This window comes from Agelaius phoeniceus, chromosome 6, assembly GCF_051311805.1.
Source record: "Agelaius phoeniceus isolate bAgePho1 chromosome 6, bAgePho1.hap1, whole genome shotgun sequence".
Classification (NCBI taxonomy): Eukaryota; Metazoa; Chordata; class Aves; order Passeriformes; family Icteridae; genus Agelaius; species Agelaius phoeniceus.
The window spans coordinates 20,292,537-20,307,274 of NC_135270.1; the positions used below are offsets into that span (position 1 = coordinate 20,292,537).

General features: G+C 38.9%; 1 protein-coding gene across 1 annotated transcript in view; it reads left to right on the forward strand.

The window, feature by feature from the left end:
* CD44 (CD44 molecule (IN blood group)) overlaps positions 1–14,190 on the forward strand; it is a 52,076-nt gene extending 37,886 nt beyond the window's left edge. The window contains 9 exon segments of the mRNA XM_077179980.1: positions 494–655; positions 1,795–1,819; positions 1,821–1,861; positions 1,864–1,956; positions 3,237–3,497; positions 4,349–4,534; positions 7,471–7,593; positions 8,852–8,930; positions 10,976–14,190. Of these exon segments, the coding sequence (XP_077036095.1) occupies positions 494–655; positions 1,795–1,819; positions 1,821–1,861; positions 1,864–1,956; positions 3,237–3,497; positions 4,349–4,534; positions 7,471–7,593; positions 8,852–8,930; positions 10,976–11,192 (1,187 nt within the window). The 3' untranslated portion in view covers positions 11,193–14,190.
* Positions 14,191–14,738: the final 548 nt, after the last annotated feature.

Sequence of the window (14,738 nt, forward strand, 5' to 3'; positions counted from 1 at the left end):
CTGAACCATGACCTAGCATTACCCTTTGTCACACCTCTTTGTGTGTTTTCCTGGAGATGCTGCAACTAATGAAACAGTGAAACTTTGAGGAGAAGAAATTGGATATAGTCCACACACTCAAATTATGTGATTAAAATCTTACTGATGGGTCATATCCTTGCATATTTATGTCTGAGGTTTTAAATTCTGCATCAGTGAATTTTGGTTTAATATTCAACAATACAAACTTGTCAGCAAGATTCAGATAAACACAACTTGATTCTGAAAAGCATGTGCTCATTTTGAGGAAGGATTTGGTCCTACTGATGACAGTTGGCAGCTTTTCTAAATATAAACCAGGATGAGAAGCAAATCTACTTTACTTCTCTTTGCCATTAAATGTAGTAGACATGTGAGCAAGACTTGTCATAGAGACAAGAACTGAAGAGGAGAATAATGGAGAAATGGATCTTTATATGCTGAGTTCATAATTGCTTCACCATCATCATAACAGCTATGGTCCCGAGCCATGGGGCCAAACAGAACAACTCAGCGCGAGAGCCAGTGGTGCCTCCAGGCTGGGATGAGGGAGAGGATTATGCCACAGAGCCTGCTGGAACGGATAGAGTTACTCCTTCCAGAGAGAGCAATCATGAAAGAGACTCTTCCACTACAGGTACTAGTAATAATGTCTGTTATGTATGTCACTTCTGTCTCTCAGATGGCCTCTCCTGGAAAGATATTGCATGAACTTATAGACGGGAGTCATTACTGATCTCTTAAAATAATCTCATAAGCTGTAGAGTGATTAATTTTCTCTGTGCCCTGTCTGGATATTGGTGAAACAGAAGATTTCAATTTTAGCTTTATAAAACATTTGTCCTTTACTTGCCACCACCACTTAGAGGGCTTTTCATTCCTTGCTGGAGCATGGCTGTGCAATTGCATCCAGCTCATTACATAAGTTATGTTATTTGGTGCTGCCAGACTGTCTTTATCATAAAGTCAAATCCATACTTAGGCAAATTTGTACCTCAAGAGGTTAATCCATACCATTTGTGAATATTCACCTGGTGAAAGAGTGTTCTTTTCGTAGACTTTACTGAAATCTTTATCCCTCTGGTTCATTCATACAATGATGAGAAGCTGGAATCTATAAAATTGGCAAGACACAGCAATCCATTCTCATATAACACGGTATTTATAACATCAAAATAGTGTTCTAAAAACATGGTGTGATCTCTTCTTCTGGAGGTCTCTCCTCTCCATCTGCCACTGGAATCTTTATATTTTGCCAACATCTCACTCCAACATGCAGAGCTTAAATGTGGAGCTTAAGGGTGTCTCAGAAGCCAGTGACAGTGTGGAGGAAGAAGCAGAGGCCTTCATGTCTTCTTGACTGTCAGTATTTCAGTACTGACAGTCAAGAAGACACGTGAAACACACTGTGAGAGCAGGTGACAATGCCAAGGAAGCTGAGACTCTGTAGGTAGCCTGGGATACAGGTCAGGGAATCCTTCTGACTTCTGCCTCTGTGTCTTTCCCTGGGTCCACTGCCCTCAGGATTCTTTTTAATTAAGTAAAAAAGCAGGCAAGAACAGCAAATGGATATGTCTCACCAAAACTGTGAGAGAGCAGTGATGATGTACACAAGGTCTCCCTTCTCTGCCCTTTTTGTGGAGAGAAAAGGGTGACAGTACTTTGAGGGTAACAGGAGGCTTGGATGGGATGGTAATGGGAAGGCCACAGCAGCACGTGGAATTCACAGCTATTAAATAATCTGTGCTTAAATCGTGTGTTATTAAACCATCATAGCAACTGTTGCCTCTCCTGATGGTGCCCACCACAAAGAGCCAACTCAACCACTTCTGCCTGGGGATTATGAATCAGAAATAAGCACTGAAGGCATCACGGATCCCATGGATGCCTCTGGGCATGAAGTTCTCCACAGGACCACAGCCACTATGGACAAAGCTGGTAATGACTCTCCTCCAGTGGGTTCCAGTAAAAATAATGGATTGTACTCATTTCTCACGTCTGGTGTGAAATGAGACATTATTTCTTCTGAAACTGACTTCTTTCCTTGTCTTTCTCATCTTCAAAGTGTGTATTCTTGTTGTGAATTTACAGTGGAAATTTTTTTCTTATTTTGTTGCATGTGAATATCCCAACAAGAATTCCTGTCTGCTTAAGGATATTTTTTTTCCTGTGTGCCCTGTTTCTTATGCCCCCTGGCTTTGCTTGGGTGTATTTTTAACTGTGAAAACAGTTGCTTTTTGGAGGTGGCTGGTAGTGCAAATGCTTGTTTTTCATGTCTGGTCATTCCTGGTCTTAATTTTTCAACATATTCTCTTAATACTGTTAAGAGAATAAATAAGAGAATTTTCAAATAAAAATTTGAAATAATTTATTGGAGTTTGTTTATGTAGTTCTGCAAGGTTCTAACTTAAATTCCCAAACTCCGCATGTTATCAATTTAAAATTATTCTCATTCAAAATACTTCTTTTTTATTTAATACAATAAGATATTTTTTTATCACACTGAAGTTGTTTGGAACTTCTTGCATCTTTTCTTCCTGCATTTTCTAAAAAAAGATGTTCTAAGGAAAAATTAGCTGTTATCCTTTCACTTTTCTACCTCTAAATCAGTTTTTATCTGGATTATTAAATCCTCAACATTTAGGATTTGACAGAGAGCTATGAAAACTACAAATTGTGTGGATTAAAAATATAGTTTGTAGATTAAAAAGTTTGTGTTCTCTATCATCTGCTCATGTTTTCTAAATATGATTGAGATTCTGTAAAGTTTCCCAGTTCACTGTTTTCAAGCTTTATGAGGTTTGACAGGTCAGTTGCAAATACAAAAACCCAAGTATGATTTTGCAGTTTTTTCAGATGTTATTAATTAAGTCATTCTAATCTGATTCCTGTGAAAGAACAGGAATTCTTATACTCATTCTGAAAATAATATTGCTGTTTTCTCGCTTCTAAACAGTGTTCACTAGGTATTTTCAAAACCAGTATTTTAGGCTGCATTGTGAATATTAGTGAAGGAAGAGGCAAACCAAAAAGAGTGTGTCATATGCAGAGGATAGTCTTTGCTTGCGGCTTTGTTTTGTTCTGCTTTTCTTCTCACTGCATAGTCTACATAGGCAAATAAATTAAAAAGGTAGAGTTTCCTAAAAATAAAGAGGGAGTAATATGTAAGGTGCATTTTTAAAATGTTTTTGAAGTTAACTTGGCCATCATCACAACAGTCACAGCCTCCACTGACATTCTGGCACCAGAAGATATAACCCAGGAAGCATGGGCACCTCACCTCGTGGTGACATCTGCTTCCTCTCCTGAGGGTGCCCACCACAAAGAGCCAACTCAAACACCTCTGCCTTCAGATGATGAAGCAGGACAGGTCACTGAGGACATCACAAATCCCACGGACACGCCCAGGGATGAAGTCCTCCACAGGACCACAGCCAGCGTGACCACAGCTGGTAATGACTCTCTCCTGATGGGTACCAGCAAGAATAATGGATCATTCTCATTTCTCGTGTCTGGTGTGAAATGAGACATTATCTCTGCTGAAGATGACTTCTTTCACTATCTTTCTCATCCTGGGGATCTTCATTCTTAGTGTGGACTTGCAGTGAAAAATCTGGCATAGGATCTGTGAACAAGGCCTAAGGGACTCCTTGCTCCTTCTTGCTGGTGTACTTGGTGGTTTCTTTGCTGAAGCATGTTTTTGGGTGATCTCCCAAATGTTCTGTGAGACATGCATTTTGGTGATTCTGAATCCCCAGGCTGATCTTTTCTTGTGCATCAGTGGGATTAGGCTGGATATGCTTTGGCACCATGACTGGTGTGGTGGAGGTGCTCTGGCAGGCTAATCAGATGACTTGATCCTGCAACTCAGCAGCAGCAGCCTCACTGGGCAGTGGTGTCCCAGTGGTGAGGGCAGTGCATTCATAGAAGAATTGCATCCCTTAAATTCTGCCATCAGTTTCTTACTTCTCTTTCTCTGTGTATTGCCAGGCAAAACCGACAGAGGTGATGCTGCTCACTCCTGAGTTACAGGGTCAGGTTGTCGCTGCTAAAGTCTCTTCTTCTAAAGGTCTCCCCTTTCCCTCTGTCACTGGGATCTGTGTATGTCACCAGCATCCTGCTCCAACATGCTGAGCGTAGATGTGAGCTTCAGGGTCTCTCAGAAGCCAGTGACAGTGTGGAAGAAGAAGGAGAGGCCTTCATGTCTTCTCCCCTCCTTCTGTGCTTTGCATGAGGAAGGTGAAGGTGCTTTCTGGCTTGCTGTGGCCCAGGAAATGATGTGGGTGGTGGTTTTTGTGAGTGCTCCCTGATCATGCCACCATCATGGCAGTCATAGAGTCCGTGGGTGATGCTGACCAAGAGAAAGCAACCAAGGAGCCGCTGGCGCCTGGCACTGCACCTGGAAGGGAAGGTGAACCAGCAAACACCACAGATGGTTTCCATGTCCATGGGATACCTGGAGTTTTTTCAGACATTGAGGACCGTTTTATTCCCTTGCAGACTCCTCTTACTACCAGTAAGAACAGTGAATTATAACCATTTTCATTTATCCATCTGTAAGTTGTTGTTGTGGACAATGGTTATTGTCCAAAAATGTGTACTAAGCATAATTGTAAATGGTTTTCATATTAAGATTTCCTTTTTTGGGTTTTGTTATTGGTTTTAACCTGCTGATAAGATGTCATAAATAGTATCTCTTTCTAGTAAAAGCTTTAGGTAAAGGCTGAAAATAGTGTTTTGCAAATAAGCTTTTCTTATATTCTGTTCACAGCATGTGGTAACACAACTATTGAAATGAAGAAATGCAAACTTTCTGCTCATGCCCATATATTTGTAATAGCATTTTGTCTTTCTTTTTTTGCTGGGCACAAATGACAGCTATGTAACCCTTAAGTATCTGTCACTTTTTCCCCATTTGTAACCTTTTAAATTACCTGAATAAGTACAAAAGAAAGGTAATTCTCTGTGATACCATTTTTTTCCTAGCTATATGTGCTGTTGGTATCTTTCCAGTGATTAGTTGTAGCTGTTACTGGGCTGTAACTGACATTTCTTTTGTGAACAGCCTTGTTTTTCAAAGGGCTATTCTTCTGATGAAGTTACTGCAGTTAACAGTGTTTGCCTATTGTACAACACACAGGCTTTGGTATTTTTTTAATGTGTGGTCATGTGCTAATAACATGGGAAATGAAGGGACTTTTCCCTATTCCCAAATGTAGTTTCCACACAAATAGCCATCCTAACAGTAAGGGGTTTTTTCCCAATTCAGCTAATCCAAACACTGATTTCATGCACTTTCTTGGAACCATTCCAGAGCAGAATTTCACCAATGCTCTGTGGACATTCATTGCATATAAACAAGATTATGTACCTATATTTTTACAGCATTATACAGAAAACACTTGAAAGCTAATTCTTTTAATAATTCATTAGTATTAATTAATACATTGTGAGGTAGAACTTGGGCTAAATATTTTTCAAGAATTTTGTATAAACCAGTAAATTCAACTCTAACAAAATTGCCTGGTTATAGTATTTTGACATAGGCATAGGACTATAAATGCAAAATAGATATTTGTCAGAATTTTATTGGAAAGCGAAATCTGTTTTAAATAATGTATTCCTACTAAAACACATTTCTTTCTGTTCACAGACCCTATTCACTTAATTAATTTAAGCTCCCTTCTTAATTTTATGTGTAGACATGACACACTATGAAAAAATGTTTGCTACCTTTCTGTTTTAATCACATAAAACCTGTAAGAACAAGTTTGAATCTTTTCCAGTGGGAATATCCTTTTCAGTGGGAATATTGTCAGTAGCCTGGCAAAAAGCTCAGAAGAGCCATTTTCTCAAAACTCTTCCTTTTTTCATTTGCCTTCTCTTGGTGCATTTTAAGAACACAGTTTATGGGAGTTACTAAGACATTACCATTGTCATCAAAAAGCTTATTGAAGGGCTCATTCATTTGTAATGTTGCCCAGTATAGGTGAAATGGAATGGAAAAGATTCATGAATGTATTGTTAAAGGCGTTCTCTGATCAAATGAATAGGTTGATGTACTGTACCACTTTTTTTCAATTGCTTTTTTTTTCTACAGCAATGTTTAAGCTGTGGTCAGACCACACTAAGTGTCCAAGTGTCCACAGAATAAAAAGTCAGTCCAGTGAAGGGACACAAAAAATAACTGTCCATAAAGAAAAAAAATCTGGTATATTGCCAAAATGAAATGGAGAGGGCTTTTGAGGTTCCCTCCCTGCCACTTGCAAGCACCTCCCCAGAGCCAGAACAGCAGGGAACGTGGCTGACCCTTGCTGCTTCTTCTCAGTGCTCAGGGGAGCAGCAAATGTAGCAGGTTTCTAAGCACACAAATTTTAATAAATGTCTGAATGCCTTTCTAAGGGGTTTTGTGGAGGAAAAGCTCAAAAATCTGCTGAGATGTAGAGTAGACAAGTTAGTAGATCCCTCTTGGTCAGCTTTCTTTGCTGCTAGATCAAGATTCTTCATTGTTGAATTTGTGCTCTGTCCTTTGTTGTGAGATAGCACCAAACAACATGCCAGTCAATAAGTTTCTTGTTAACAAAAATAATAAAAACATCTGGAAAATTCATGAGCTGGTTGCTGGCTGTGCTTCACAGAGGGAATAAAACATGCTTCTCAATTTTGCATTTGCCAGCTGTTACTAGGAAATGAGATCAGAAATATTGGACAGAAATTAGTTGTAATATGTGATAAAGAAAAAGAACTTTACAGCTGATTAGAGTTAGTGTTTAATTTCTTAGAGTCTGGGAGAATTCAGAGAGGTGGAGATCTGTAATATATTTTTTGTAGTGATAATGAAATTACTGTATCTATAGTCTACTGATAATTTTAGACTTGGGATACCCTTATGGTAATAGGATGGGCCTGGAATGTAATTGCCTAAAAGTTTAAGCAGTATGACCAGCTTAGAAAATATAAGAGACTGATTTAAGATCTAGTACAATCTTGGAACCAAATTACACAACTTATTCAAAAGTGCAAGAGGATCCACATCTAAGTTTGCAGAGAACACTTTTTTTCTTTAGGAAAATAATACTTTTAATTTTTAGAGTCCCACTCTAGCTGCCAAAGTCACAAGCATTCAGAGAACAATTGTTCAATTTTATGACAGCATTAGAGTTTTAGGTGTTCAGTTTTATCCTGTGTCAGAATAGAAATGAACCATATGAGGGAGACAAAAGGGGAGAGCCATGAGTTTTGCTTCTCAAAATACTAAAGCTAGCCATAGTTCAGATGAGTGTCATGCTTATAGTCTGTGTGATAATTTTCAGTATAAACACTCATTACCTGCTTCAGCATGCACTTTCCAGAATATGATTTTTACAGTGTTTAAGTTGCAGTCTTAATACATTGCTGTTAAATATCCATCAAGCATGTGTGGCCTAATGGCTGGGGTTTTTTGTTCTTTAGGCTCTACCTCTAGTGTCTATGGTGACCAAGGACCACACAAGGGACATCATGAATCCACAACTTCCCCTGGAGAGACCGCCACAACAAAAATAGATTCACAACCAAGGTCGGCCCGTGTACCAGGTGGGTTTTTGAAGTCAAATGTTTTAAAAATCCAAGGACAGAATTGTCTTCATATGTACTGAAGAGATGCAAATGAAGGTCGAATGCAGTTGTTCAGGCTTTGTTCTGGATCAAATCATATTCAGCATTTCAAAAGTAGTCTGAAAAATGGAGCATATTGTAACCCATATAGTTTTTCAGCAATATTAAGATGAGAGAAACCATGCATTTGGGGAATGGGATTAAGATTCAATTAACTTTTATAAACAGAAATTAAATCAAGGAAAACTCAGTAAAGTTATATGCATAGCATCATATCCATGAGAATGTTCAGTGAAAATAACAGCTGAGACAAGCTCTCCAGAAGAGAGTGTGCAGACTAAAACAGAATAAAAAGAAGCCAACACCATGAAACAACTGCAAAAGAATGCAAATATATTCTGGGACTTATAAGTGGTAAAGTCATTTTTAAAACAGAGAAGGATATTATCCCACTGTACTTAGGCCTAGCAAGTCCAGAGGTGAAACTCTGTGTTCAGTTCAAGGCATTGCATTAGTCACAGGAAAAAAATGGAGAAGAGCACACAGAAAATTTTGGGAAGGTAACCTTTGAAGTACCTTTTAAAGAACTCATCCTTTGCAGGGAAAACTGAAGGGAGATATAAGAAAAGCATGCTACGAAAAGAATGCCTATCAGTTTTTCACCATGGAGTACTAATAATTAACTAATTAGAAGAGGTAATTTGTTGCAAATTAAATGTATGAGTCTTGTTAAACAAGGAAAGGTTGTTTCAAACAAAGAAAATACAGGACATAGCTCTTGGGAGAGGACCTCCATCTGTAATGGTAGCAGAGCTCTAATCATAGTAGAAAGTAGGCTACTGGGAAGGTTGTGAAACCTGCTTTACTAAAAATGTGCTAAAACTCATCCTCCTTCTGTGCCTGAGATTGTAGATGTGTCATGCTGAGCTTTTTCTTTTGCCATTGGAGTAAATCAGTGAAACAGCTCCTCTTCACCTATGCCCACCAAAGTGCTTGCAGGTGACAACAGTGATGGGGTATTTAATCTGAGCTGGCCTGTGTATAGCTGAGTGGTGAAAATGTGTTTGATTTGCATGGAGGGACTTTGTACACCAGACAAACATTCATGGAAGCTAGGAAAAGAGTGTGACAGCTTATGGGAAGTAGAAGAGATTGTGTTTTTGCAGTTCTGTGAAATGGCAAAACCACATGAGATACATTCATACGCTCTCTTGCCCTCCCTCATCTGTCCCTGCAGACTGGCTGATCATTGTTGTTTCTCTGGTGGTGCTTGCATTGATCCTGGCAGTGTGCATTGCTGTCAACAGTCTCAGAAGGTAAGGCCACCCCTTTACATTTCCAAAACATACTGCCTCACTTTTCTCTTCCTTTGGAGAGTCTCCAAAGCTTTCTCAAAGAGCAGAGTAACAAACCACAGGAAAGAGCATCCTCTGCAAAGCTCTGTGGCTTGTAGTGTGGGGACCCAGGTCACCAATGTCCTGCACAGGTCACACATCAGCCTTCACACTCACCTGGAACCCTCCCATAAAGTCAGCAGCTGCATGAACCGTTTAGTCTTGGAAAGGGAAACTAACTGTACATAGATCACAGAAAATTGATTACCCTCTGTCTATTTGTTATTAATGGGAAAATCATCGTCACAGAGAGTGGAAGTTGTGAGATGAACACAGACAGTAACAACCACAGGATGAGCCAGGAATAATCCTCTGCCATTAAAGCATTGTCTGTGTGCAGTGTGAAGGGCTGTCTTAGACAATCGCAGTGATTCTGTGGAAACCTGCTACTCTGTTTCTTCTGAACAAGAGCCAGTATCACAGCTGGCAGTCACAAGCATATATGCTAACATTGCTCTCTGAGCTCTCAGTAGCTTTATGTACTTCATTTTACAGATGAGGAAGCTGAGGAGTGAAAAGTAATACAATTATCTGTGCAAAGTTAGCTGGGAAATTGGAAAATCCTAGCCTAAAGGATGGGCTATAATATTCTTACCTCTCTTTTCTCTGGGGCCTGTTCTGAGGTTACTTGCCTTCAACAGCTTTTTGCTACTTGAATGTTAAAATTGAGCTTTCTAACAGAGTAACTCTTTGCTTCTTGAATGTTGGATTTTAACTCCTTTTTCATCAGAATGACCATATAATATGTGGAGATTTTTGTGCAGGAAGCAGTGAGCACATTTTTCCTAGTCTGTTGGTTGCAGAGCACTCTGAGCTGCTCTTTTAAGAGGCTGTGGAGCTCCACAGCTCCTTGCTGGTGTCTTTTGGCATTTTATGGCTGCAGAGCAGGAAATCATTCCCAAGGGTGTGTGTAGCATTAGCAGAGTGAACTGAGCTACTTCAGATAAAATAACCCTCATCTATGAGTCAGTAGGCATGAAAAAAATGCTATTTCAGAAGCATCTTAGTAAAATTGAACAGCCAAATCAGTCCTTCAGGAATAAATATGCTTCCTTTAAGTAGAAAGGACTTAAAAGTCCAACTTCACAGACACATTGTCCCTCCTAGGCATGCTGGGCTCTGCCTATTCACTTTACACAAGGCTGTTTGAGGACAAGTAGGATGTCCAGCACTGTGTAGCCAGGGAGTCATCTAAACAGTAAATCTGACAGCTGTGTAAGTAGTGCTGTTTTACTATGCTGAAGGATACCCAGCCCATGATAACCAGTGTGCATCAGCTTTGGACTGGTGACTCTTTAAAAGATTGTGTGTGTGTCTGTGTTTTAATTCAGAGCTTCATGTAAAGTTTACTGGGCAGTCCTGCAGTGACTGTAACTTTAAAATCACAGTACCTATTTCCTACCTGAACATCCCAAGGAGCTCTGCTGCAGACAGCAGCAAGAACAGTTCTCCATATTTCCTTATGTTGGTTGGCTTCTAAGCTTGGCCTGCTAATACAAAGGAAAAAAAAGTTGTCTTGTTTAATGAGGTGAGAGCTTGATGCAGATTTTCTGCTTGCTTAAGAATTTGTGGATTTCAAAGCTGTGGTCCCAAGCCTGGATTTTGAAGGTGTCTCCATAGTGGGGCTGTTTACAAAGTTCATAAATGTGGATAAATTCAAATGACAGAAAAACATTTTTAGCCTTCAGTAATGAATGTTATTGCTATATGTAGTAACAGTAAATATAAATTAGATAAGTGAGCTCCTAATAAATTTTATGCATATAATGGTGGATGCTTTCAAAAATAAAAAATGCGGTATGGAGAAACTTTACACTTTGTATGGTGTAAGTCTGCACTGGCAGACACAATTTTAATTTCCAATCCAATTTTAATTTCCAATTTCCAATCACCTTTTCCTAAATACTGACTTTTTTATTATTTTTGTTGTACTCTATTTATAATATTTAATTTTTATTTCTTTCTAGATGTGGGCAGAAGAAAAAGCTAGTGATTAACAATGGCAAAGGGGCAGTGGAGGACAGGAAGACAAGTGAATTAAATGGAGATATCAGCAAATCACAAGAAATGGTGCACTTGGTTCATAAAGAACAGTCAAATGACCGAACACAAGCATGTGATGAATTCCTGACTGTTAATGAAACACAAAATCATCACGAGTTTGACATGAAGACTGGAGTCTAATGGTACCACACTGCCAAGCAGATCAGGGCTGGGGGAACCAAAATCATGTGGAACTTGAACAGGAATTCACAGATGCACTATGCTACTGATGTCTTTTGAACATAAGCATAAGTTCTATTTCTTTTTAATCACTTTGCAATGACGCCTGAGTTTAAAAATTGACATGTGCTTTCTGAAATACAGCCCCAAGAGTTGCTTTCAGTTCCCAGTCCCTTCACAGAGGACTCTCAATGTGTCCTGGATGTTAGGAGGCATACAAGTTTACATCATTATTCCCCAGATGGAAGGTCTTCACTGTGTGAAGCTAAAGAAGTATCCAGTCACTCCATCTTACAGATATTTAAAGTATAAAACATGCCATGGTAGAGAAATAAGTGAGGAAAAATGTCAAGAGTAAAAAAATCAAGTTTAACCCAAAAGGCATCTTCTACAATGTCTGCAACAGCAGAATCCTTCAGAAATGCCTTCCAGCCAGGAATGGCTGTGGGTACATTCAGAATCTGCCAGTATAAACAAAAAGTGACATTTTATAATTATGTGTGGCTTGGTCTGCAACGAAGGAAACCCAGAAGGACAAAATTTATTTATCTCTATTTTTAAATATCTATGGACATAAAGCAAGTCTTCTCGGGAGGGTTAATAAAGGCATGAAAACATGAGCTGAAATATAATAAACTTCTATTCTTTATTATCCTAGCAACCTGTAGAATTATCCTTCAGTTTTTGAGGTGTTCATTGCTCTTCTTCCCACCTCATTCATTGGTCCAAGTTTGTGCATGTTTGTAATGAGTCTGTTAGTTAAGATTATGAATAAAACAAAATGACCCCAGCTCTATCACATATGCACAAATCAAGCAATTGAGATCACTAGGGAAGCTGACAGGATTTTATTCCTGAAAATAGGTCTCTATATTCTGCTCCATTTTGCTAAGGAGATGCTGAGCCTATTAATTTTCTTCCCCTATAACTATTACATTATACGAGATTGATGATATTTTAAAAGCTGTTTTTCTATGATCTCACTCATTTCCTCTGAATTCTATTTCATCTACATTTTTTCCATCATCTTTTTAAAAACACCAAAAAGAAGCATTGCTTGCTTTTTGGTACCAGAAGTTCAATTTCTACAGAAAAGATCAAAGCAAAGGAAAGGAAACTCTTCCCAGCCATGTAATATAGTAGAGTAGCTGAGCTGCATTGTTACATGCTTTTGTTATGTCCTTTTGTGTCTGTAAAGTATTTGTATTAAGCTATGATGCTGTGCATTATATTGATAAGAATTGTCAGGAAAACAATTATTTACTACCAGTGGTCTGTGCCATTTTAAGAAAGCTTATTGGAACGGAGGGAGAATTGTAACTTCTCATTGGACTTCCCCAGGAAATGCAGGGAAAAGTGTTGGTCTGTGTCAGCTGTGGGGTGTGGATGGTCTGTAGCAGGGCTGTTCAGGAGTTCTGCTCACTGACCATAGCCTCTGTCTTTGAAACTGTTCTGCTAAAGTATGTTATGTTATGTTCTCCATCTGAAGCAGTTGGAAGGATGAATATTCAGCTGGCTAAATACTGACTTTAGCTAGCACTGATCTTTACTGGAACATAAAGCACCAGACTGTTGATTATATTTCTGAGTCACAGCCCTCCAGCAGTTTCCCATGTGCTTCATGGAAATGCTCAAGTGCCCTGGTATCTGCTGGCAGATCTGCTCAGGGCAATTTACACCTGGGCAAAACGTCCCAAGACAAGGTGATGTTTTAAAGTACTTTATGCAGGTCAGATATTTCATCTGTGAACAGTGCATTGATTTTTGTTTAATGTTTTTCTGTTTCTCATTAGAAATCAAGGTGATCTGCTGAAGGCTGTGTTTAAACTGCTGTTAGGTACTCATTCCACTAAGAATGGAGATCCAGAGTAAGAATTAAAAATCTTTAAATCCTAACTGGGTATAGGTCTCAGTGAGAAGAATGTATTTCACTGTCTTGGAGGCTAAACTTCTCTTTAAAAAAACCAAAAAGTCTGTGGCACATTATTCATCTCCCTGTTCAGATGTTAAATGAAGAAATCCGCAAACTTCTTGGTAATTTATCTTATAGTCAGTAGCTATAAAAGCACAGGCAGCACTGGGTCGGTTCTTTGTATATTTTTAAAGGAGAGATGCTCAAGAGGCAATGCCATTATTTTATATATGCTGATTCTTTTTAGGTCATGTCCTGTGACTTATGTGTAATTGTTTCATTGTAGTTTTGAAACTAGATGGCCATTTCATATGTATAATACAGTACATATTTTTATTAATCTTGCTTTTATTATGAGGGGTTGTTTGTTGTGTGTATGTATTTTTATATAGAGCACTTGATATATTTGCATATTTATTTAACAGATTAATCAGAATTAAAGAAAATGCCATCTCTAAATTGTAACTAGAAATAGTATTGCTAAAAACACATCGGACTTTAAAATCAGCTTCCAAAATAAACCTGATTCCACACTGAGGATGAAATGTAAGTCCACCTGTTAGTGGGAGAGAAGTCTTCACCTGGATAGTCATGATGAGCTCAGCTTTACCCCAGAAGCAGACAACAGCTACAACAACTTGGTTCAGTTAAAGATCTTGACGGCCCTTCCTGGCTCACTGAACCAACATTTGAAGAGTGCAGCACCCAGCAAGATTCAGGTGCTGACAGACAAATCAGCTGTGACTGACAAATCTCACTGTGTCTTGGTCTGTCCCTGCTTGGTGCCCAAGAAGAATGGGGATCTCTCCTAAAAATGCTAGGGAGCCTGCGATCAGCTTCTGTTGTTCCTTTGTCTTGAAAAGTTTCAAGTAAATGTGATCCAGACCAGTGGAATACTGTCTAAAGCAGCAAGTATATTGAAGAGAGTCTCTGTATGTTCTATGGGAATGTAATATTTTCATGAAGCAATGCAGGCTGATTGTTTCATCTGTATTTTCTTGAAGTTCTGAAAAGGAATATTTGATTAAAGCAGAGAAAGGATGTGCAGCTGTCATGTCTACCTTTGTGAATGTGAAACCCTTTCCACAATACCAGTTCCAAAATTGTACTTTTGTGGTTTTTCATAGGATAGGGATGTTTTTTGTGTGTCCCTTGTCAATAACAACAACCTCTGCACTAATTAGTTTGAAGCATTGTGCCTGGAATATTTTTAGGAGACAGCTGCCAAGTGTCTCTTTAGCACATGTCATTCTGGTTAGGGCTGGTCCTAATTCTTCTTTCTGTAGATGAAGGAAATAAATCCTCTGACAACTGTGTTCTGCCTCCACGTACAAAGACCCCAGGGTATTTTGTAAGCCAGCAGTTAATGGGTTTATTTTAAGCTATATTAGTCCATTAGACAATAATTATTTCTTAAGCTTTATTAAACAGTTCAAGGGTCTAATGCCTCTGAGTCTCTGCAAGAGCTCTAATTAGTAAAATACCTGCCCTTTTGGTAACCACAGGTTCTGACTACTTCTTCTCTGTGTAGGGGAAAAGGACAAAAAGTGGCAGGAGAAGGGCTGTTCCCTGGGGTGTGGCTCCAGCTGTGTGGG